Source organism: Lampetra fluviatilis, chromosome 7 (assembly GCF_964198595.1).
Source record: "Lampetra fluviatilis chromosome 7, kcLamFluv1.1, whole genome shotgun sequence".
NCBI classification, from domain to species: Eukaryota; Metazoa; Chordata; class Hyperoartia; order Petromyzontiformes; family Petromyzontidae; genus Lampetra; species Lampetra fluviatilis.
In genome coordinates this window covers 16,116,205-16,137,968 of record NC_136281.1, presented here as the reverse complement: position 1 = coordinate 16,137,968, position 21,764 = coordinate 16,116,205, and the positions used below count along the sequence as shown (strand labels likewise).

At 47.7% G+C, this 21,764-nt stretch overlaps 1 protein-coding gene across 5 annotated transcripts in view; it reads left to right on the top strand.

Moving 5' to 3' along the window:
- Positions 1–21,764, top strand: part of KIAA0586 (KIAA0586 ortholog) — a 187,923-nt gene that overhangs the window by 138,905 nt on the left and 27,254 nt on the right. For all 5 annotated transcript variants that reach the window (XM_078858668.1, XM_078858670.1, XM_078858671.1 and 2 more), the window contains 4 exons: positions 16,315–16,387; positions 17,349–17,576; positions 18,864–19,011; positions 19,711–19,869. In XM_078858668.1, the coding sequence (XP_078714794.1) occupies positions 16,315–16,387; positions 17,349–17,576; positions 18,864–19,011; positions 19,711–19,869 (608 nt within the window). The remainder of the gene's footprint in view (positions 1–16,314; positions 16,388–17,348; positions 17,577–18,863; positions 19,012–19,710; positions 19,870–21,764) is intronic.

Below are 21,764 nucleotides of genomic sequence, written 5' to 3'. Positions count from 1 at the left end.
TCACGTTTTGTTATTTTCATAAAGCAGTCGTGAACGGGTCTCTTCGCGACATGAACACATTTTTCCTTTTGCTGTTGTTATTTTTGCTCCCCTTCAACGAGCATTTCTCTTTGTGAGCATTTCTCTTTGTGAGCGTGCGTGCTGGCGTTTGATACGGTTGATGCAACGGGTATGATTTTCATGTTACAAACAAGGACTGCTTGCTGCGTGCGTGAGGCATTCACTTTGGCCTAGTTCGGCCATTGTGTAAATCTGATGTAAGCGTATTTTGCGCGTGATCCCAAGTCATGCGCTGCTGACTTTCTTTCCCTTGCATGATGTGAGCCCTTGCGGAACAGAATTAAAAAGGATTAAATTAGATCAGCTCCTGGCATTCCTGCAAGATCTGGGCTGATAGGCGTGCGCTGTCGAAGTGATCACCGACGTTGCGTTAGATATAATTACGCGAGAGCACGTGCTACTGAGAAGGTGCTAAGCCGTGGGGCAAGGCGTAGGGGGCATTCAGTAAATTAAATCTCGTGTCAATGTTTTGGATGAAGCTGTATACACTGTTGTTCTTCTTACCGTGCGGTTTGATTGGCTCGTAGAAAACGGATTCGCTCTGCGCGTCCTGACTTGCGACTGAGCGGCATGCGACAATGACTAATCCGGCAGACACCATCCCCTGCAGTTTACGGAAATTACTAACGAGGCCGTCACGCTGCAGTTTCCTATCAACAACTCGTGGTTAAAATTATAATCTTCTCTAATATGTGAGTGCTTCAGGAAGCTATTATATTTCAGCAATGGTGGAAAAATAACAACAAAGCATTACATTGATGGAAAACAACATGACCTCCTTTGCCAGAGCCATGGGTCAACAATTGTGTTCATATTTATGCAATAAAATGGCTTACCACGAAGCTTATCATTCATTTTGCACTCCATGTAGTCTTGGGAGCTGGATGCATCTCTCAGTTAAGTAGGACTTTGCTCATAGTGGATGTTGTTGTTATGAGCTTACTTCATTCTGTATGGGTACTGGCTCACCTTTCAATGTTTGCAAACATGGTCAGATTTGTATCGCTAACCACGCTTTTGCCACTGCTAAATTCAGCACTTTTGGCCAAATAAGCCAATCTCCAGATGCAATCTTTGCACAAAAGCCTTGATTATAAATCACTGCCATTTCCTGGAAGACAAGAGATTTTAAGATAACTGCATTTCCAAAGCAGTACAACCCGTTTTAAACCTTGTACCATCCCAGTTCTCACACGTGGTTACAGCTCATTTTCTTCCCTTATCTTAAAGTGCAACGGAACGGCGGCGGCACCCAATCGTAGCGCGTGCGTCTGGGTTGGTGAACGCGTGGCCGCCTACTGCCGGCGGCGAGAGCGGCGGCCGCTGTGGGGACGCCGGACAGGCCGGCGCGTCTGCCCCGCGCCCCTCCGCTGCCTGCGCCCCGCGCGTCGCTCGCGGTGCCGTTTGTCTGCCGCGCGCCCTTTGCGCCTGCCGACCGAGTCGAAGGCTACACAGGTGCGCGTGTCCTGCGCACGCGTGCGTCCTGCCCGTTGCCCACCCCGGCGCTCCGCTGATTGCGTGGGCTTGTGCCGGTTCTCGCGGTGATTTGCGGGGATTGGCAGATGGATTATTTGACATTGCCGGGGATCTGAGAGACCGTGGCATGTAGCACATTGGGTGTCCGATTTACACCTCTGGTTTCAAGTTCATTCTGTTTAACCAAGTGAGAACTCAAGAGATCACAGGATACAGTCGTCTCATTTGGAAGAGTGACCTGGGTTCTGGTCTCAGCTGTGGGCAGAGGTACAAAAAAGTGAGTGAAGATTCCCCAATTAAGGCACCCTATTCATAATACGACTTGTCAGAACGTAGTGATAAGATATATACAAACTATTTATCCTCATAATATGAGTATATATAAATACATTTACAGGTTTCCCTCGCTCTATGCGGTGGTAGTAGATGTGTTCCAAAAAGAGGGCGCACAAAACGAAACCGCACAAGGAGACAGCTGCACACACAGCACACACACAGTACACACACACACAGTACACACACAGTGCACACACACAGTACACACACAGTACACACACAATACACACACACAGTACACACACACAGTATACACACACAGTACACAGTACACACACAGTACACACACACAGTACACACACAGTACACACACACAGTACACACACACAGTACACACACACACAGTATACACACACAGTATACACACACACAGTATACACACACACAGTACACACGCAGTACACACACACACAATACACACACACAGTACACACACACACAGTATACACACACACAGTACACACACAGTACACACACAGTGTTGTCCCACATCCGACCGCATAGCTACATATGAGTGAACCTAAACTGCATACAGCGAATTTTTAGGTCGAAATAGGTTAGCCGCATGTACGCAAAGTTTTGAACAAACCGAACCCGCATAAAGTGAGGAAACCTGTGTCTATCTCCCTGTGTTTGGGTAGTTGGCCATGACACGCGAGTCTTAGGTTTAGTACGGCGCCTTGCGATGCGGCTGCATTCATACGCAGCACAAAGTCCACGTTGTATTTGTGTTGCAAAAATATATGGCGAATGTAGCTTCCCGAAAATATCTCTTCACGGCATTATTTTGGATAAGTGTTTAAAATTTGACAACGCATTAGTTGTAGTGTCATCCGGCCCGTGTCTCCACTGCAATGGAGATATTGTACACGTCGTATCTGTCTGGCCTGCTCCTAACCAAATTGATTGCAACTGGTTACCGCGCAACATTTGTAATTGCTTTTATTAATATTCTTGGTTCTTTCGGTAAAGTCACGTAGAACAGAAACAATAAAATAATAAAAATATAAAACAATAAAATTATCACGACGTTTCGACTGCAACACAAGCAATCATTATCAGGTGTGAAAAACACAGCAGTTATTAATTCAACTTGTCTTAATTTTATTTTATACCTACGTGACTTTACCGAAAGAACCAAAGAGTATGGATTCCTGCAGTCACGAAAGCTTCAAATCAAGATTGACTTAAAGCATTCGCGACTGCAGGAATTCATATTCTTTGGGTCTTTCGGTAAAGTCACGTAGATAGGTTCAAAGAAAATAACAAAAACTACGACGTTTCGATCGCAACACAAGTGGTCGTCATCAGGAAAAAGATTTGTTCATGAAGCCATCCATATATACAGACATAGACACAATTTCAACTGAAAAGATGGGTATGGCAGCCCTTTAATTGGTGGAAGCCCATCAACGGTACCATCACTGCCCACTACTACCATCACCTCTAGCAGCAACCTCCTTCGTCAGCCGTGAGAGTGTGTAAGGCGAGGTGCAATGATTACTTGGCAGCCCTTTAATTTGTGGAAACCCACCACCAGCGCCGTCGTTGCCCTCTACGAGTGCCATCACTGACATTAACATCAGCTGCCCCGCCCATGCTGACGACACTTGGGCTACGCCCATTTCAAACCTTTATAGACAGTTTGCCTTTAGAGGCTAACCCCCTTTTCCTGATGACGACCGCTTGTGTTGCGATTGAAACATCGTAGTTTTTGTTATTTGCTTTGAACCTATCTACGTGACTTTACCGAAAGACCCAAAGATTATTAATTCATGTACTTATCAATATTTCTTCATCAATGTTTCTCTACACATAGCCTGTGGTACTGACGGTGTGGGGCGTCCTGTCGTGGCCGTCGTTTCTGTGCGATTTGTGCAAGGCAGGCCTGCTACCTTTATTGTGCATGCATATTTAAAGATATTCAATGCCATATTTAAAAATGTGCGCAGATTTCAGATTTTTACCTATATATATAAAAAATAAGATTATTTGTCTGTCGTGCATAGCCCCTCTTAAACATGTACGCTCCCGGATTGGTTGAAGTGCATCACGTGACCGCGAGCTTTCTGTCGTGCACGAATGCGCTGTCCAACCAAGTTCCTACCTGCCCACTCTGAAGGAACGTGTTAAGTGCCTTTTCACCAAAAAGCATTTTGGGAATGAGAATTTAATTTCTTAGCAATTTTAATTTTTACATGACAATTTCAAATGTTTCCAGTTATCCCATTTTAATGACAAACGCGGAGCACTGCTAAATGGACGAGGTGGCTGAGTGGCTCAGGACCCGTAAATCAGAATCAGAATATTTATTCACACTGGCAGAATCCGATGAGCTGTGAAGCTCTTCTTCACACCATTATCCCAGCAATCGCGGTCATCTGGTTTTGGTTCCAAGAGTAGGCAGTTTAGCGTGTCTCATTTCCTCGGTTGTGAAAAGATTTGAAAGTGAGATGAGACCCATTTTCTCAGAATTGTCAATCACGGCTGTGGCAGCGTGGCGCAGAAATTCACGTTGACAATCACTTGGATTGGATTTAATCCCAGAATTAAAGATTACATTGCAAGTGCAACATTATTGTTTTGTCATCAATGGATGTAATATATTCAAATACGTGAAAACTCTCTTACTGTATACACTGAATATAGAATTTCTACAGTTCATCCAGTCCACACCATTAGCCTTCAAAACCAACACGGTGTGTGGAGGTGTTCATCCAGCAGTGGATTGAAAAAATCCACTGTAAATTCAATATGCACATAGAAATAACTTCTTTTGGAAAATAACCCCCGTGTGAGATGTTTGGCTGGGCCAGAGATCTTATCGTTGAGCTCATTGGGTTCCTATCTATGGCACCCGGGTTAACACCCCCCCTGCTGTTATCTAACAATGCCACGTGGTCATTAATGGCCCCAGAGTGGATGTGACTTGGGTTTAATGTGTCATCTGTAAGAGGACACACCTTTCACGACAGGACTCTCTGGCATTGTCCTTGACGCCAATTGAATTCCAGCCCAGAGGAGAGAGTGCCCCATACTAAGCACTTTTGCTCCAACTATACGAAACTATTTTATTTACCATGTCAAGCCCACTGAGGTATCAGCTCGTTTTTGGAGGTGACCTGGCCACACATAGCTCATCCAAGTGGCTCACGTAATAATCATCATACGTGGACATTTATAGTCGCAGCATAATCATCTAAACGCATGTTTCTAAATGTGGAGGGTTAAAGCAGAGGACCTGGAGAGAACTCCGCACGACCACGGGGAGAACACGCGGACTCCAAATATTACAGGCGTTCAGGTCGGGATCAAACCCACGACCTCCTGCATACCTGGCAAGGAAGATAACATCTCGCCACCATGGCACTTGGGATTTAATCCCAGACCTGGGTGCGTCGCGGTGATATTTCACTCTGGCAGTGAGCCTCAAGCACCAACCGGCTCTGCATTTCTCCCAAGGTCTGTTGAGATAAGGCTGCAGGGTGGTACGGCGGTGGACTCGGTGTATATTTCCCATCATTCTGCATGAAAGGATGGACGTAGTGCATTTGCTACGACTGCACTCTCTTCCCTCGTGTGCTGATTAATTAATCATCGCCAGGCAGGCCAGGCAGGCGCCCGTGTGTCGTGATAAATCTCCTCGCTTTTTGTCTTTCTCCCTCCCCTCCTCTTTGCCTGTTGCTCCTCAAATTTGTCTAATGTCCGTCCCCCCCACACGCCTCTGCATGTGGTCCTTTATCTTAATGGAATTTATAAAAGAACATGCCCCCTTTATTTTAAAGTAGTTAAACGTTTAACTAGATTTGGTTCAACTTAGTGGAGGTCATTAGTAGATTTCTGCGTGCAGTAAAGCACAGTTCAGGGGCCTGGAAATTTTGTGCTGCAGATAACAGCATCCTCGCTGCAAAGAGCCGGTACAGTATTTCATTTATTGAAGGTGGGTTCAGTGGTTGCCGTGGGAACTGGGTTGGCCATATGCTGTGTGACGCGCATTCAAACGCTCTCTCAGCAAGCGCCTCGCTCGGGGGTTTATCTTCAACGACAAGAGTGGCACGCGCACTGGCAGTGCTGGCGGCAAATAAACAATGCAATCGTTACAAAGAAACCCACGCAGACCAAAAATACCACTCATGTCCGCATTTGTTGTCGTGTATACATGAATCTGAAGCAGGTTATTTAATATTGCACTCGTCAAATACGGGATGACTTGTGCCTTACGCTTGGCTGTTTGCGAACCGAAATTGCAATAAGTGGATTTTTAAAAATGTTGAGTATTTTCTGCAACACGTTCGTAGTAGTGCCACTGAGGCAGCATATTCCAGTTGGGGAATGGCTCAAGGTGGGCTGTAATTGTTTCATGAAAGAGCTAATGACGTAAAAAAACTTAACTTGTGGTTTCAAAAACAAAGTAATGTGATAATGTAATATACGAGAATGTAATATAATACAAGGTTGATGTAAAAGGTTAGTGAACATATTTAAACCAAAGTACCAAATTAAAAATACTTTGACAAATTTTTGTCACCAATATAGAAAAGGTCACTGCCATATTAACCGGTGTCTTATCGCAGTTTTTGCCAGGGGCATAACTGAAAACGTGGAGCACGCCGACTGATGCTGTTTTGGGGACGTCGGTCTCGTCAGTGTCATCCCGACGGTTTTTATTCCGTGTCCCTGCGACCCACGTGCCCATTGTTTTTCCTTGACAACCTGCGGTCCGTGTTCTGTTGCTGGAGATAGCGCTTCCATGGACACGGACCAAGGGGGTATATTTTGCACCTGGCTTGAGTTTTCTTTTTTAGGGCCCCCGTCCGCCCCCCGCGATGCGTGAACGCGATAAAGGACGAGACGTCGGACTGCCTCCCACTCAGCCAGCTGGGGCAGCCGAAGTCTCCCGACAATCTTTAGGAGCAGAGACTTCCTTCCCAAAAACGACTGTATTTTGTTTGCGAAAGCCAGCCCTCGGCGTTTGGTTTCCCCGTGCGCGCGCTACGGGGATGATCAGCGTGGCCCAGCCCGAGCGCCCGTTGGCGACGGCGGCGTCGTCACGCTCTGCCACGCCGCGCCGCCGAGCTGAAAGAACAAGCGGCCGCCTTTATTGTCGGACAAAATGTGTGTACGCGTCGTTTTTTGTGTGTCTCAATAACCTTGAAAAATGTCCATGAACTGCAGTGGCAGTTGGCTTGTGTGTAGGTCACATGAGGTGGGTTTTTTGTGTTTGGCAAGCATCCTTGAGGTACCATAATAACGGCAGAGTGTAGCAGCTGTTCAGGACAAATGAAATATTTGAGCCATTGTGTTCAAGCTTGCTTTCAGTAAGGTCTGTATTTTTGCTCTGAGAAAGTCCACTTTGACGTAAGTGGAGTCTATTCAATTTCTAAATCGATTGTTAATTTCAAATGTCCATTTTGGAGACTCCGCGCATTATGTTTGGAGAGATGGGCAGCCGTTATTTATTTATTTACTTATTTCCCATAATGCTCTACAACAGCACATGATGTCATACATTATTTATTTTCGCATCGGTTGGTGCCCCATCTTGTAGATGGGGTGCTATTGCCAATAGCATCTGGCTGATGAGATGCCAAAAGTCGAAAGCAGTTGGGAGTTTGCTTGGTTGAACAAATGCTGCTGGATAATATTGGTCTGCAAAGCCCATGGGCTGATGGACTACAACATATTTCACGTGTGTGTACTATACCAAGGGAGGCCTATTTATTCACTTGTTTATAGAGATTAATTGCTTTGTCCAGGGTCTCTCAAAGCAATCCTTATGCTCACGCGTAAACATTGTCCATCTACTCGAGTCACAAAAGGGCCCCTGGTCACGTCTGCGGGTTGGCAAACGTGCGCAGCAGGAGAGCAGGGGGCACGAGAGCGCCGTCTTCTCAGCCGTGCATCAGTCAGCACCGGCGTGCGGCGACGCGCAACCCCCGCCCGGGGGGGTTCAGGGGTTTGTGCCGTTGGGTTCGACCGTTGGAGGGGTCACGGTGGTCTGCCTTGTGGTCCACGTCGGTGGCGTGGACATGAAAATGCATTTTCACCCCCCCTCCGCGCATATTTTCTGGCGGGAAGCTGAGCGAGGCAATTATGCGATTCCCTCGACTGAACATGAGCACCGATAAAGGTGTGTTTTTGTGTCTTGTGCGCCTTACCGTCTTTATTGGGGTTCCCTTCCCACGTAACTTTTCCCATTCCGTATAAAACATGGTCACTTAAAAGAAGTCAGAATTATTATTACGATAGCTTCAAAAATAATATCGCATCGTTGGCATCCTTCCGCCTCGGTGGGCGGTGGCTGCACCCTGCTGTGTTTTTTTGTCCCCCCCCCCCCCCCCCGTAGCAAGGTTTCTGATCCTCCCCGGTGGCCTTGTTCAAGCTTTGTCGGCCACCGTGCGGAAGCCGCGACCTTGCGCTGCGCGCGGCTCCAAATGCCGGTGCCAACGGCCTAACGTGGACGGCAATCAAACGAGGCTGTGGATTTTTTATTAAGAAAACTAAAATTCCGCAATAACAGTGGGATAATTATCTCGCGATGTGAAGGGCAGTGGTTGAAACGAAATTATGTTTTCCGGGAGGAATTTTACGTGATAATGATATGTTTGAGTAACTGTTGTTGTGCATTCTCAAAGGGGAAAAAATGGCTCTGTAAAGACGTAAAATACTTTATTGTAATTTCTTAAAACGTAATTATTGGTGCTGCAATATATAATGGATATAGCGATATATGCCGCGTGTGTACTTGAACAAATAGAGTATTTGTACATATTTGTGTAATGTCTCTGCACATTGCGTCTTTTTTCTGACACATTTGCTTAAATTTTTTCTCATACCGTAGCGTAAAAATGAAGTTAAATCGAACCCAAACGAAAATTCCTCTCACGAGAAGAGGCCCACTGTCTGGTGCACGTGCGTGCCTGCTTCGTCGCACAAGTAGCACGTCGCTAGCTCATTGCGCTTGCTCCTCCGTCGTTTCGTTGACCCTGCATCGATGCTGTCGTGCGCCGCCGCATTCCGCCCGCCAGTGCCAGGGAGTCGATAGCGAGGGCCACCGCCGCTGCCGCACCGGGGCCCACGGAGGCCGGCCGGCGGTGGTGCAGGCAGCAGCGGGCGCCTCTGACACTCTCCGGGGTGCGCTTCCCCCCCACCAGCCCCCTCCGAGGAGAGCGAGAGAGAGAGACAGAGAGAGAGAGCCCTCCATTGACAAGCTCGATTCGAAGCTCTCTGCCCCAGACGAGAGGGCGCCTTACCTCGTTTGTCTCTGTCTGCCAGGTGGCAAAGCAGGATAAATCGCCCGCGTGAGCGGCAAACACGGACAGTGCCAACGCTAATCCGATTGCCGTGCAGCGTTTTGCCCATTACGTGATGTCTCTGTTTGCTGTCTGGCCATGGATATTTACTAATATATATTTTACGTTTATACAAATCCCGATGTCGGTGTTTTTAGACTTTGCGTTTGTTGTGAAATATGGCTGATTCTTTGTTTCAATTAATCTAATTAGCTTTTGCTGCTGCAGTAGCTCGCATTTGTTTTCGTGTAATCCGCCCCCTTTGCTTCTGCAGCAGAGTCTGATTGTGCACATGATCTATGGTGGCGGAGGCACATTGGCCCCGGTAGTATACAGGGAACACTTATGTTTGCTGGCGTCTCCCTGCGGTGCAGAAACGGGGACAAGCTCTGACAATCAAGCTTTAATTAGCAAGCCTCTGCAAGCCTCTGCGGACGGGAAAGGAGAAATAATGGCATTCAATAGAGCAACAAATGGGTAACGAATGGCTTGACTGCCTCTGTCTGCCATCATGACTAATTTAAACTTCAGAACATTTAGGGCATTTTCTGCTCCACCATAAATAATGTTCAAACTCGGGGGACGCCCGAAGTGTTAAGGATGCATTTTTTGGTAAGTTTTTTGTTGTTGTAATTATTGTGCAGTTCAACTCACTGGTGTGTCATATACATCATCTGTAGAGCAATATTAGAATCAAAGATGAATTTACGTATAAGCTCTGTATCAAATGCCACCCGTATGTGCAGAAGGTATGCTTGTAAAAGAATCCAGTATAGACGCGCAGTATGTGTCAACTTGCGTCCAAAGTAGGGACTTCACCTAAGTGAAGGTGACTTGTCAGCCCTCCGTGTTTTCCACGAAACCATCGCCGGTTCCTGGTTCCACTGCACAAGGGAACTGCCGTGTTGACACTTTACTCTGCGCGATTTCTTCTCTTTACGCTGACTTTGCTTGTCGTGCCTATTTAAAAAAAAATTTAATGCGGCCCTCCGCTTGATTTTCATTTCACCGGTCGGCATTGGGCAGCCCCAAGTGGAAACGCCGCAGTGCACTCGATCCATTAAGGGTGGCGCAGAGCGCAGGGCGCACGCGCCTCCCCCCGCACTCCGGAGCCACAAATCACTGGAAGCAATCTGAGGAGTGGACAGATGCGACGGCGGTCGGGAGCCTCTTCCACCCCCCCGGCGCAGGCCCTGCTCGTGCCGAGGTTGTGGAGCAGGGAGGTTTCTTTGCGTCGGAGAAGCCTCCCGCTCCTCCGCGCGCTTCGTGCATCCATAATTTAGCCGCCGCGGCAACGAGCGCGGGCCGACGGGCGCAGGCGCCAACAGCTCCTTGTCCCGTGCCGTATTTCATAGCGGGCGTGGGGACGTAATCCACTTGTGCGTTGGAAACATAAGAGCCTGTCATATTTATCGAGGCCTGTCTAAACATATTAAAATTCCCCAATAAACCTCGCTCGTAATGCTTGCTGTCTATATATGGGGGTGTCCATAAACTCCCGTTCGTATTTCAAATATCAATAGTGCGATCCCGCGGGGGGTGAGTGCAGCACTTGCGGTGCTGTCCTTCCCGCTCATTCATCACCGACGATTGTTTCCGTTTTTAAGCGCAGTGCGGAGCGTCGCGACTTAAACGCGTCTGCAAATTGTAGCCGCGCTTCGGCCGTTGATCGACGGGCTGTGCATCGTCGCACCGTGGCTTGGAGTTGCTGCTATGAGCCCTCGGTGCGAAGCAGTCTCCGCGATTGCAGCGGAACTCGCATTTTCGCGTTTTAATAACATTTTAAAGGACTTAGATTACTGCTTGTGCGGATTAGGATAAAAGTGTCCGCGTGTGGTTCTCCTGCATCGTAACAAAAAGGCGCCGCAAGCGTGTTGGGATTTTCGTCGTAACGTGACACCCTGTTTAGGTCCATTTGGATTTGCCCTTGCTGTAAATGTGGGGCGACATTACCACTTGAGACTGAGCCATGCTGAGGTCAGGGAGAAGAAAGGTCTCTGCGGGCACGGAGAGCAAATTGAAATTCTCAGAATTGTTGGCCTCGTAGGCGAGATTCGGTTTGTGTCCTGAGACGCAGGTGCCGTGCAATTGCAATGATACGGAACGGCAACAGAGATTGGCCCTGTCAATCTCACGGATGAGCAGAGGAAGGCGTGATACTGACGCATACAATGCGAGGTACTTGTGTGTTGACGTCCCTACATCCAAGTGAAACAAAGACTGCATCGTATGTCTTATAACCTGCGGTCAAAGAATGTTAGGTAGTCGTCCTTTAATGGCTGAACCAGCCCCGCAGCTTCTGAGCGTCTAGGTTACACAGATATGCACGAGAAAGGGCAACACAAGTTTAAATGATAAATTACTGGAAAACGACCGTGTCTTAAGATATCGCAAAGTAATCGCATTGCGTCCACCAACTTGATTATGCAGCATACAGCGTGAAGCACAGCGTGATCAAATCTTTGGCTGGTCGGTCACAGGTCAGCAGTTTCTTGTATTTGTCGTGTTTATTTTGTTACGAGGATTTTTTTAATAGAAGAAGAAAATCGCAAGCGTCTCAGCGCCGGCGGCGGGAGGAGGCGGAAGGAGGTTAGCCGGGACGGTGGCAGCTGCTCGAGGGGTGGAGTTGGGATGCTGTGCGGGCCGCTCGGCCGACGCTCCGATTGTGCCGACGCTCGGCGAACACCTCTCGACTCGGCTGGAATTGGGATCACGAGAGGGGGGGGGGTGGGGGGCACGCGGCGCCGACCTTTCGCTACCGCCGCCGCCGCCGCCTCGTTCGCGTGAAAGCAAATTGAAGGTGTGCCGAGCGCCGCTCTGTAAATCATTTCACTCTAATCCCCGCAGTGGAGGGGACTTCATGGATTTTCATCGTTGCCTCCAAGGCTGTTATTTATTTAACCCGCCCTCGTGACAGTTTTCGCATTTGTGTGTCATTACAAAAATAATTTCAACATTTTTATTGTAAACACACGTATACAATAAAAAAAGCTATTATTTTTACCATGTATTCCCAATCTAGGTTTTCATAGATGTTTTATGCCGCAAGATGCATTCGCACCTGGCTATGCATCAGCCGTGGCTTAGTCTGCACTGCCAATAGCCAGCCTGTTCACTCCGGTAATCTACGTTTCAATAAGTCGGAGGCATCAGCGCGACTGGCGCGTTTAAAACCGATACACATTGTGCACCGTTCAGCAGTGCGCACGTACAGTTTTTGTTCGCCTGCGACCAGGTGCAGATAAAAATGACGGACACTTTCATTTCCCTGAAAGTTACTCCGTTGTCCGCCGGCGTTTGGAAGGGTGGAATTTAATCAGCGTGCGGCGTGTCTCTTTCTTTGGCCCGTCTGTTAAATTTATCTCCCTTGCCTCCACAGCGGCCGCTGGCCGGCGCTCGTAGGAGCCGGTCACCCGGCCGGGCGATCTGCGCAACGTTAGCAAAGGGGCACTGACGGTGCACTTCTTGTTCATTGATGTGTCAGACGTGGCAAGGTCCTTAAAAGACCCCGGAACGGTAGCAGCTGTGTAAGCGTGGCTAAGCCGGTACACCTTTGCGCGTTTTCTAATTAATGTCTCGTGCAATATGTCCTATTAGATGTCAGAATGTGCTGTGTATTTCATTGCCTCGTATGAAATTAGAAGGAAAAAAGTTATTCCAATTTCTTTCCATTTAGCTATAATAGTTTTTTTTATCCATGTCGCTGGCGACTGATAGAGTGCAAAGTGGAATTTGATGCACAAAGTTCCATCGGCGAAAATGATGCGTGGGTGAGAAGTCGGCTTCTCGTAACGATGTCGGAGCTCAACGGTGCCAGAACTGCCCAGACCCTTGGAATCCAGAAGGATCCAGCAACCTGCCCACATTCAGACGCCAGAGACTCACAGCGATTCTCATCATCCGCCGATACCCTGTCTGTAAACATGCATTTGTTATGTATGGGAGCACTATGTCAAGGCTACAGTGGTGAGGTAAAATGTGAATACTCTCACCTCTTCCTTTTGCCATCCAGAGTGGAAGAGTCGACCAAAATAATGTTGTAAGCAAGGGGTCGTCCTCTGTGAGCGACGCGCATGATGATTGCAGGCCTGACATTGGTGCGACTTACACGAGAGAAACAATCAACATTAAAACTTAACACATTTGTCAATAACACTTCAGCCTTCAAAGAAAAAATGTATTCTGGGTGACGTGTTGCCCGGTGTTCCTTCTTTGCGCGTAAGTGTGACTTAATTATCAAATTAATGTTATTTATGTACAAGGAAGAAGGGCCATTTCCCAAAACGCCACATATCATATTTTTTTTCTTTTAAGACCACAGTGTTATTGACGAATGTGTTGAGTTTGTTTTACGTCGATTGTACTCGTGCACCACTGCCAACGCAGCAGCAGCAAATAATTCGTTTAAAGCGAAAGACACAACGTTTTGTTTCTGTGTTTTTTTATCGTGCACGCTGCACGCACACATCCACGTCCACTCACGAGCGCAGCTATTTCTTAAACAGCTCCATCATCAGAAAATCTGATGGAACAAGAGGCCCTGAGAGTGGCAGTTGACAAACGGTGGGAGATTTGAGGAAGGGGGTCACTCTGTGGCTTCGGACCAAGGTGGGATGTTTCCTACAGATAAGACTTAGGAGTTGGAAAGCCGTACCCTATCAAACGCATCAAGATCTTGGTGTGCGGGGGACTATGAAAATATTTCACTCTTGCCGGTTGGAATATCCTGGAGAGGCCGTTTGCAGCTGCCTGCCTCGTGCACGTCTCTACGGACGATGTGACAAACATGCCGGCCAAACGCCCACCGCTGCCCTGATCACATATTTCCCTTTGGACTCACGGTAATATATTCACACTTTATACCCCCCGTTGTATTTAAACCAGTTTATAAGATATCAAAAATAAAGCTTCAGCCCGCATGTGACGCAGTATTCAATACATTATATGGCTTATCTCATTGACAAAAAAATTATGTGACTAATTTTTATTTTATATTTAGCAGTGGGATGATAAAACACTCATTAAATATTTTACCGGTTACATCATGCCAGCGAGAGGTGTTGATTAAGAATACGTATTTATTTATTTACCCATTCAATCATTTATTGAGTTGCTGTTGATTCACGGCCGTGCAGACATACGTACGTACATAAATCAGGCGTTGTACAGGACACACTGATCATATGAATCGCCTCGCGTACAATACGGTCCATCTCGGGCGAAAAGAAAGGCGTGAAATAATCTGTGGCGGACTAATGAAAAAAGGAAACTAGCACACAGCTGATTGAAGGAGTGAAAAGGGATACACGGTTGGTACACAATAGTGAATGGCAGCAGCGGCAGCAGGCCTGGTTTGATGTAAAGGTCTCATTTTGCCGTCGATTGAGCTAAGAGGCGGCGGGGAGACTCGTGCCGACACCACGGCCACCACAGATGGAGGCGAGACACCCGATGCTTGCTTTTGAGCCGCCCGCCTCCGGGCCAGTTAAATTATTCAAATTGCCTAAATTATTAAAGCAAGAATATGGTTATGAAGTCATGGTTGGTTCCCGGTGCCCCTCGCCCTGGCCGGCAGTGTCGTGTGTGAATCTTCAGATTTGTAAATAAGAAATGAAAACTTCAGGATGTGGCTGTGACTGCCTTGTCCACTATGAATTCAAGCCTCATGAATGCTTAAAGGCTTGCTTACAGAGTTGTGCTTGTCTACCTGTCGAGGTGGAAGTGACAGCGTGTGGCGTGGCTTTAATCCCACGGGAAGGCCTAATGCTGAGCCCTGGAGCCTTTCGAGTAACCGCCATGAATTTACGGACTGGAGGAAAGCTTCTGGCAAGTGTTGGTTGAGTGTAGGATACAGGAAAGTAACAAGGGACAACACTCTTGGATGGGAATTGCATGTAACTTGCAATTTAATACTATTTTCCAACAGTAGTTTTGTAAAACGTAAGTAGTATTTAAATACTCAAAGTATTTTATATGGAATTCTAGGTAAGGTTGGATATATGTGTGTTTATACAGGGTGCTTCATAAAAATGTTGACACTTATGTGGGACTATCGTTTTAATGGAAAAAGAACGGATAATACACTGTGACATGATAACAAATGTAATGTTAATAGCTTCAAAAAGTCAAAGAGTCTCCACTTGTTCACCATTATTGTCAACACGTGCCTGGAATCTTCTCCAGGTGGTCTCCAGAGCATGGAGGCACATTTCTTGTGGTATTGTTGCAAATTCTAAGTACTGTTCACATTTTTTTGAAGCACCCTTTATGTAATAAATGCCAATTATTTGCTGAGGAAAGCCTCACTGGGGTTCAAGGCTCTTTTTCGTGACACTCCTGCATTGAGATGTTTGGCCAACACGACGAATTAGTAGTATTTGGCACTTGGTAGAAACCCGGAGAACTCTGGGAAACATGGACCCTACGAGGGGGTGACATCTCGCACTGGCATCTTCCAGCCATCTCGCATCTCCGCCCTCGTAACACCTGGGAATCCCCGGTGGCCACCCAATGTCACCATATACTCACCGGGCTCAGCACTACTTTGATTCCTGCTCACGGCCACCAACACCGGTGACGATTATCTGAACCGGTGCTGCTACTCGCTAACGGCACTTGCCCCAACAGTCTGTTAGGCTATACGGGGGCTCTGTGTCTTTGCACGATCCATCTCCATTTATGGGCGGAACTGTGTGCTGTGGCATATATTTTGTAAGCACTCCATGTTGTTGAGCTCTTTGGAGATTAGTCTCACATGCGGCAGTGGTGGCTTGTTTTTAAATAAGGCCCTGTACAAAGTGGTCAATAATAAATCACAGTTTGAAAAATCAATAAGCAAAGTGCCCTAGGCCACATTTTTGAAAAAAAGTTCACTGAGGTACACATTTCATATGTACCTGCATCTCTTGAGCATTAGGCTATGTATTATTAATGGAATGTATAAATTAAATAATGTCATTTCATGTTTATTGATGAGCATTTGACACATGCATGTGTTTAAAATAATAAATAAATAAATAAAATTTTATGTCATTAATATGTTTTCATTCGGTATGAGTGAATTATGTTCACCAATCTCTATGTGGTCTATTTCTAGCATGGCAACGGCTAGAATGTGGGGTTTGTCTTTGTATTTATCTTTGTGTTAAAGTGGAGCTGAAGAAAAGTTGAGGATAAGAAGAACAGTGGACGAATGGATCTCAGCTATGAGCAAGGAGATTGAGGTGAGTTCGTTGTTGGCCTTGGTAAGATTTACGCGGGCAGTGCGGCAGAGCGCAGCGCGGCTGCCTATAGCCGCCATCGCCGATAATTAGAAGCGAACAGCGGGCACCGACGGGTTTCAGAGATTTAAGTCACCAAAGTCTGCCCAACCTGTCGGGAGTGGCCGGTTGTTTTTTGTTGCTTTTTTCCCCTGAAGCTCGGATTAGCATATCGATCAAACGGTGAAAGACGGGCCCACGGAGACGGGTTGCAATGAGAAGGCCAAATTGCATTTCCAGCGCAGGTGTTACTGCGGGTGAATACGTGAGCGAGGAAACAAATACGCATGCAGCCACTCCGGCAGGAATAGTTCACCCAGCGCCGTTCAGGCACTCAGCGATTTAAGAATCACACGCAACACTTTAATGTGGCTGAGCGCAGACCACGGCAATTCATTTTTGTTCTCTTGCTTTTTTTGTTTATTCATTTCCCTTGGTCTGTCTCCATCTATCTTGCAACCCTTGTTTCCCATCAGCGGTGCATTAACTCTCGACTGCCATTTTTTTGTCCCGGGAGGGGAGCTGGGATTAAATTTCTCAGCTTTAACTGGAATCCATTTACTGCCACCTGCGCTATGGTGAGACCCTGGGCGTTTCTATGTTGACGGAAGAAAGGATTTGCACCTCATTCCAATATTTTGACCACCTGATTTGCTTGTGGCCTGTACAACAACAGGCTGTCAGTTGTCCTGTGGGTTCATATAAAAACACCAGCGTCATTTAACATTTTATTACTTGCAGTGAGATGTAATTTTACATCATTTTCAAGAAGAAGGTGCTTATAAGCGAACGCAGGCACCAATTTACTTTTCTGCTTTAGCCTACTGGGACTGTTTATTTTCTCTCTCTCTAAACTAGCACACCGCATTCAGAGGCTGCCTTCATCTCCACGCATCATCCGTGACTGCTCATCTTCCCATCGCAGGAGGAAATTGAGACGGAGACTAAGCGACCGGTCAAGAGCGCTGCCGAGGCCCCGTCTGTTGAGAGGGGCTCGCGACGCGGTGAGCAGCGGTCCCAGGCGAGGCCCCCAAAAGCTCAAGCACAGGAGCAGCCCCTGCGCCGCGCCCCCGCGAAAACTGCGGCGCCGGCCAAGACTTCCGTGCCGGGTGGCCAGCTGAGGCCTACGACGAAGAGGAGTCAGGAGTCCACGGTAAGGACGGAACGGTTTCGCTTCATGACAAGGCTGACCTGCCCCCCCCCCCCCACCGCTGTGGAGCGGATCGCTGGCTGGAGTAGCTGATAGGTCGTGGAGGTTTTTCTCGCGTTGTCAACCCCGTTGTTTAATGGTCGTTATTGGTGGTGAGGGCTGTTATTTTGTGCCTATTGTGTGTTTCTGTCTAACCTGCGTGCAGCCGATTAGTGTGGCATGTGCTGTGCATCGTGCAGATTGCAATTATACCAAACGTTGTTTTTGCTGTTGGCATTGTGGACGTGACAATGTACCTGTATCTTTGTATTTATTGATATTACCGACAGGCCAGCTTCGATATTCTTTCCTTTCACTGTGACATTCATTCTGGTGTTTATCTCTCCGTTGTATCAACTATAACGAGCAGCCATGCATTCGACGGTTGTATTGCACAGCAAGGCAGATTAAGAGAAAAAAAAACAATAACCTTTTCACAACAAATGTAAGCGGTTAAGTAAAAAAAAAGCTGGCACGTAAATAATTAAATAAGTTTGCACGATCCACAGGTGCATTCCTCTCAAAACACTGGTACACAGCAAGAGAACACTTATAATCTCGCTCCGACAGATGTTGTCTAGATTGCTTTCCAATTTTAGTAGATAAGAATCAGGCTAATCTACCCGCGGCGTTAATGAGTCGGCCGTTGGTGGTAGCCCCGGTGGGCCTGGCTCGCCGTGAGATTTACAGGGGGATTTCGTGCGCGGTGCGGCGAGAGGCAACGGAAATCGAAAATCCTAATCTCACGCCATCAGAAGAGATTGGTTTCACGATAAAATATGCCTGGCCTGCGATTGTGCGATTGGGCTGAGGTCTGTAAATTGTGGGCCACGCGTGTTGCCGCCAAAATGATCTCCGATGAAGTCCAAGTGATAAGGCATTTTAATTAATAAATGCACGTTCATCCTTGTGTCTAATTATATATTGTTTCGGGAAACGGCGCATGGTGTTCAGAAGTATGGTGCTGGTGTACCAATAATGTCTTGCTCGTGTTCGATTGGGAAGAATGCCCCCCTGCGTTCGAGATGCAGGTCCCGGGCTGGGTACTTAGGGACCAGGCCAGTTCTCTCTCTCTTCCTCTGTCCTGTCCCTCGGGTTCCAGGATGGCGTCGACAATCACGAGTTGCTCTTGTGGGTCAACAGGCAGGCTAGATAAGTGCCCGCCGTGGACACCTAGGTGACAAGGCAGGGGTGTCGAGGGGCACCGCCTGACGTGGCCGGGTGCACGCGCTACCCACCGTGCGTGTGCAGGAGGCCCTGGCGGGCCACGTGTACGGCCGCGGCCTGGAGCAGCAGCCGCGACGGTCGACGGCCAAGCGCGCGCCGTACCTGCGCCTCGCATCTCCATCGCCCGTCAGGGCCCGGCGTGCCGCCCCCCGCGTCGTGGAGACTGTCAGAGGTGCGAGTGCCTGTGCGTGTGCGCACGGTCGAGTTTTTCCGGTCACGCAGAAGCCGCGCGCTCCGGTGTGCAAGCTCAGCCGCGAGCGAGCGAGCGACCGAACTTGCGAGCTGTGCGGGAGCGACGTGCTGCCGCTCGCAAGCTCGCACTTTCTGCGTCTGTACTTGTGAGTGCACGTGCATGAGGTTTTGATTGGAGATCTCTGCTCGCCGCTCTGTGGAGCTCGCCCAGGTCGGTTGATTTGTTGGTGATTTTTGTTTGTGCTGTGCAACGCCGTGTGTGGCAGCAGGTGCGACCTGCTGAAAGTTTAGCAAATTAGCTTGGTCTACTTTTGAATGCAGCTATTGCATGTGAATGTTGTGTTTAGACATTTAAAACATTATAATTGAATGCTAAAATGAGGAATTGTAACTTATTATTATTATTAATAATTTGCACAAATAAGCCTTTACTTTGCAATGTAGTTTAAATTATTGCTTATAATTTAAATAATCTGTGATAATTACCATATTCCACAAGAAACTAATGTTCAGTTATTGAAAATCACACATTTTAATTGCTTATAATTTTGGAGGTAACTGTTCGGTACTTACATGCAAAATAAAAAATCTTAGTAATTCAACTTGAATATGTTTCCAATTCTCCGTAGAATATGCCCGTGTGTAAAGGTTGTTTCTCTCCATCTTTTAAACCCCACAGGTACGAAGATACGGTCTGCACGCACTCAGACAAGCCCACCGCGCACCGTGCCCTCCGGGCCTACCCAGTACCTCTTCAGCCCGAGCAGAGCGCTTCGTCCATCCTCGGGCATCACAGGGCCCACGGAGGGACACCTCATCCCCATGGCCATCCCCCTGGGTGAGGGCACTTCTTGTGGCGTTGCAGACACGTTGTTTTGGTGACTGTGGTTTTTTGAGGATTGTCGCACTGACTTTCTTTCTCAGCGTCACACAGATATTGATTTCGTTGCCGTCACGGTTGTTGCTCGCAGGCCCAAAGGCCCAATCTATTATAGATAATTGTATTAAAACCTTTTTTAATTGTTATTCAGCAAAACCTCACTGAGTCTTCATCCTTTCAAATATTTCAGCCATTCCAATAATAAGTGTTTAGTATGCAGGAGGAAATTGGACTACTTGGAGAAAACCCATGCATACGAGGGGATAGCACTCAAAGCTCCGCACAGATGGGTTCATGGGCCCACTTGCTGTACCACCATCTCCTGGCCACCTAACAGTCCCACCCATTTAGGAAGTTTTCTAAGCAAGTGCGATCCACCAACCCTTGCCTCCAAAGTGCTGGGTTACGAGCGTGTGCCACCACGTCTGGCTCATTGCTCACATCGCAATGTCGGCTTATAGAGCATCTAAATGCGACCACAACTCAAGATGCTTCACAAGCTTCTCTTAAGACAAAACTACAGTAATGGTAAAATCAACAGCATACTTGGACACATCGTGGCGCGAGGACTCATTTGAACGCACAGGAAGACGAGCGAGTCTTCAGATCAGACTTAAGCACAGCCAAGGAATGATCATCGTTCTTAAGGTCCCGAGGGACAGAATTTCAGACCCTCAGGAGCCGCAACAGAAAAGGAGCGACCTCCCGTGGAGTTGATGAAATATTAAGTTGCTGGTGTAGTGCCGGCCTGTGCGTGGTTTTATCATAGTTTAATGAATACATCGGGGTGGCTGGTAGTACAAAAGGTCAGCGCGTCTGTGTCTGGTATTCTGGTTTTGCTAATTTCATATCTAATTTTGGCCCGCTTTTGTAAATGTGATGTAGGAAGCCTTACACGATTATGTAGACATTCTGGTAATTTTTGTGGATGTGGACATTTGTCAAATTGTGCGTGGTAGTGGGCCATTGTGGGCCTGGTGTCATCGGGCAAATTATGGAAATTACCAAAAATTGCACAATTACCAGCTTACTCCGTCCAAAATGCCCGCTGGGTCTAGATTCCCTCTCAGACAAAATGCCTCTCATGCAAAAATGTAGCCTGCGGATTATGTGGCTGGTAAACACATTTGTCCGGAGCAAATGCCATTTAGCCGTTTCCCGGAGGCCAAGGGTGAAAGGACAAGTGGTGGCAGAGTGACGACCGCCCCGTGCGTCTGCCACAGCGATGCGAAGTTCAAGTCCGGGCAAAATTCCCCACTATTTCAAAGGGCCCTGTGTACCCAAGAGGGGGCGGGGGGGGGGCTTGTCATGTTGACTCTGCGTCAAAACAAATACCCGGGCACAAAGTTTGCCGGCTTCTGAGCGAGGAGAACTCTGGTTGCTGACGCGCAAAGTTTATCGACGTCGTGCCGGACCCGTAAGCGATCGGTTGTCGGCGCTGCCCGCTTCTGCCATCTCCTCGAGGCTCACACCGACGTGAACGTGTCTTGCCACGCTCACCTCCACGTGTACAACGAGAGTAACGGATGCACGCGCACGTACGGGGGCCGTGCCGGGGCGGGCGCGAGTGCTCGTCTGGCCAGAGTGCTCTCTCCAAGCGGAATCGAGTTATCTCGGCAGGTGTGCGTTAATATTAATGACAATGACGTTGCGCGGACAAATCTTTAAAAACTTTTGACATTTCGCAGACAGCCCCTCAAGCATCTGGGCCCCGTTGCGTTTGAGAATGCGCCGCACACACAGATGCAAACATTTGAATGCGAACGCGGTGTGCAAAGAGAGGCGAGCGAAATGTTTCGAGAATGAGACTCCGCAATAGCTTGCGAGGCTCATCTTTATGTATAGGGCAATGA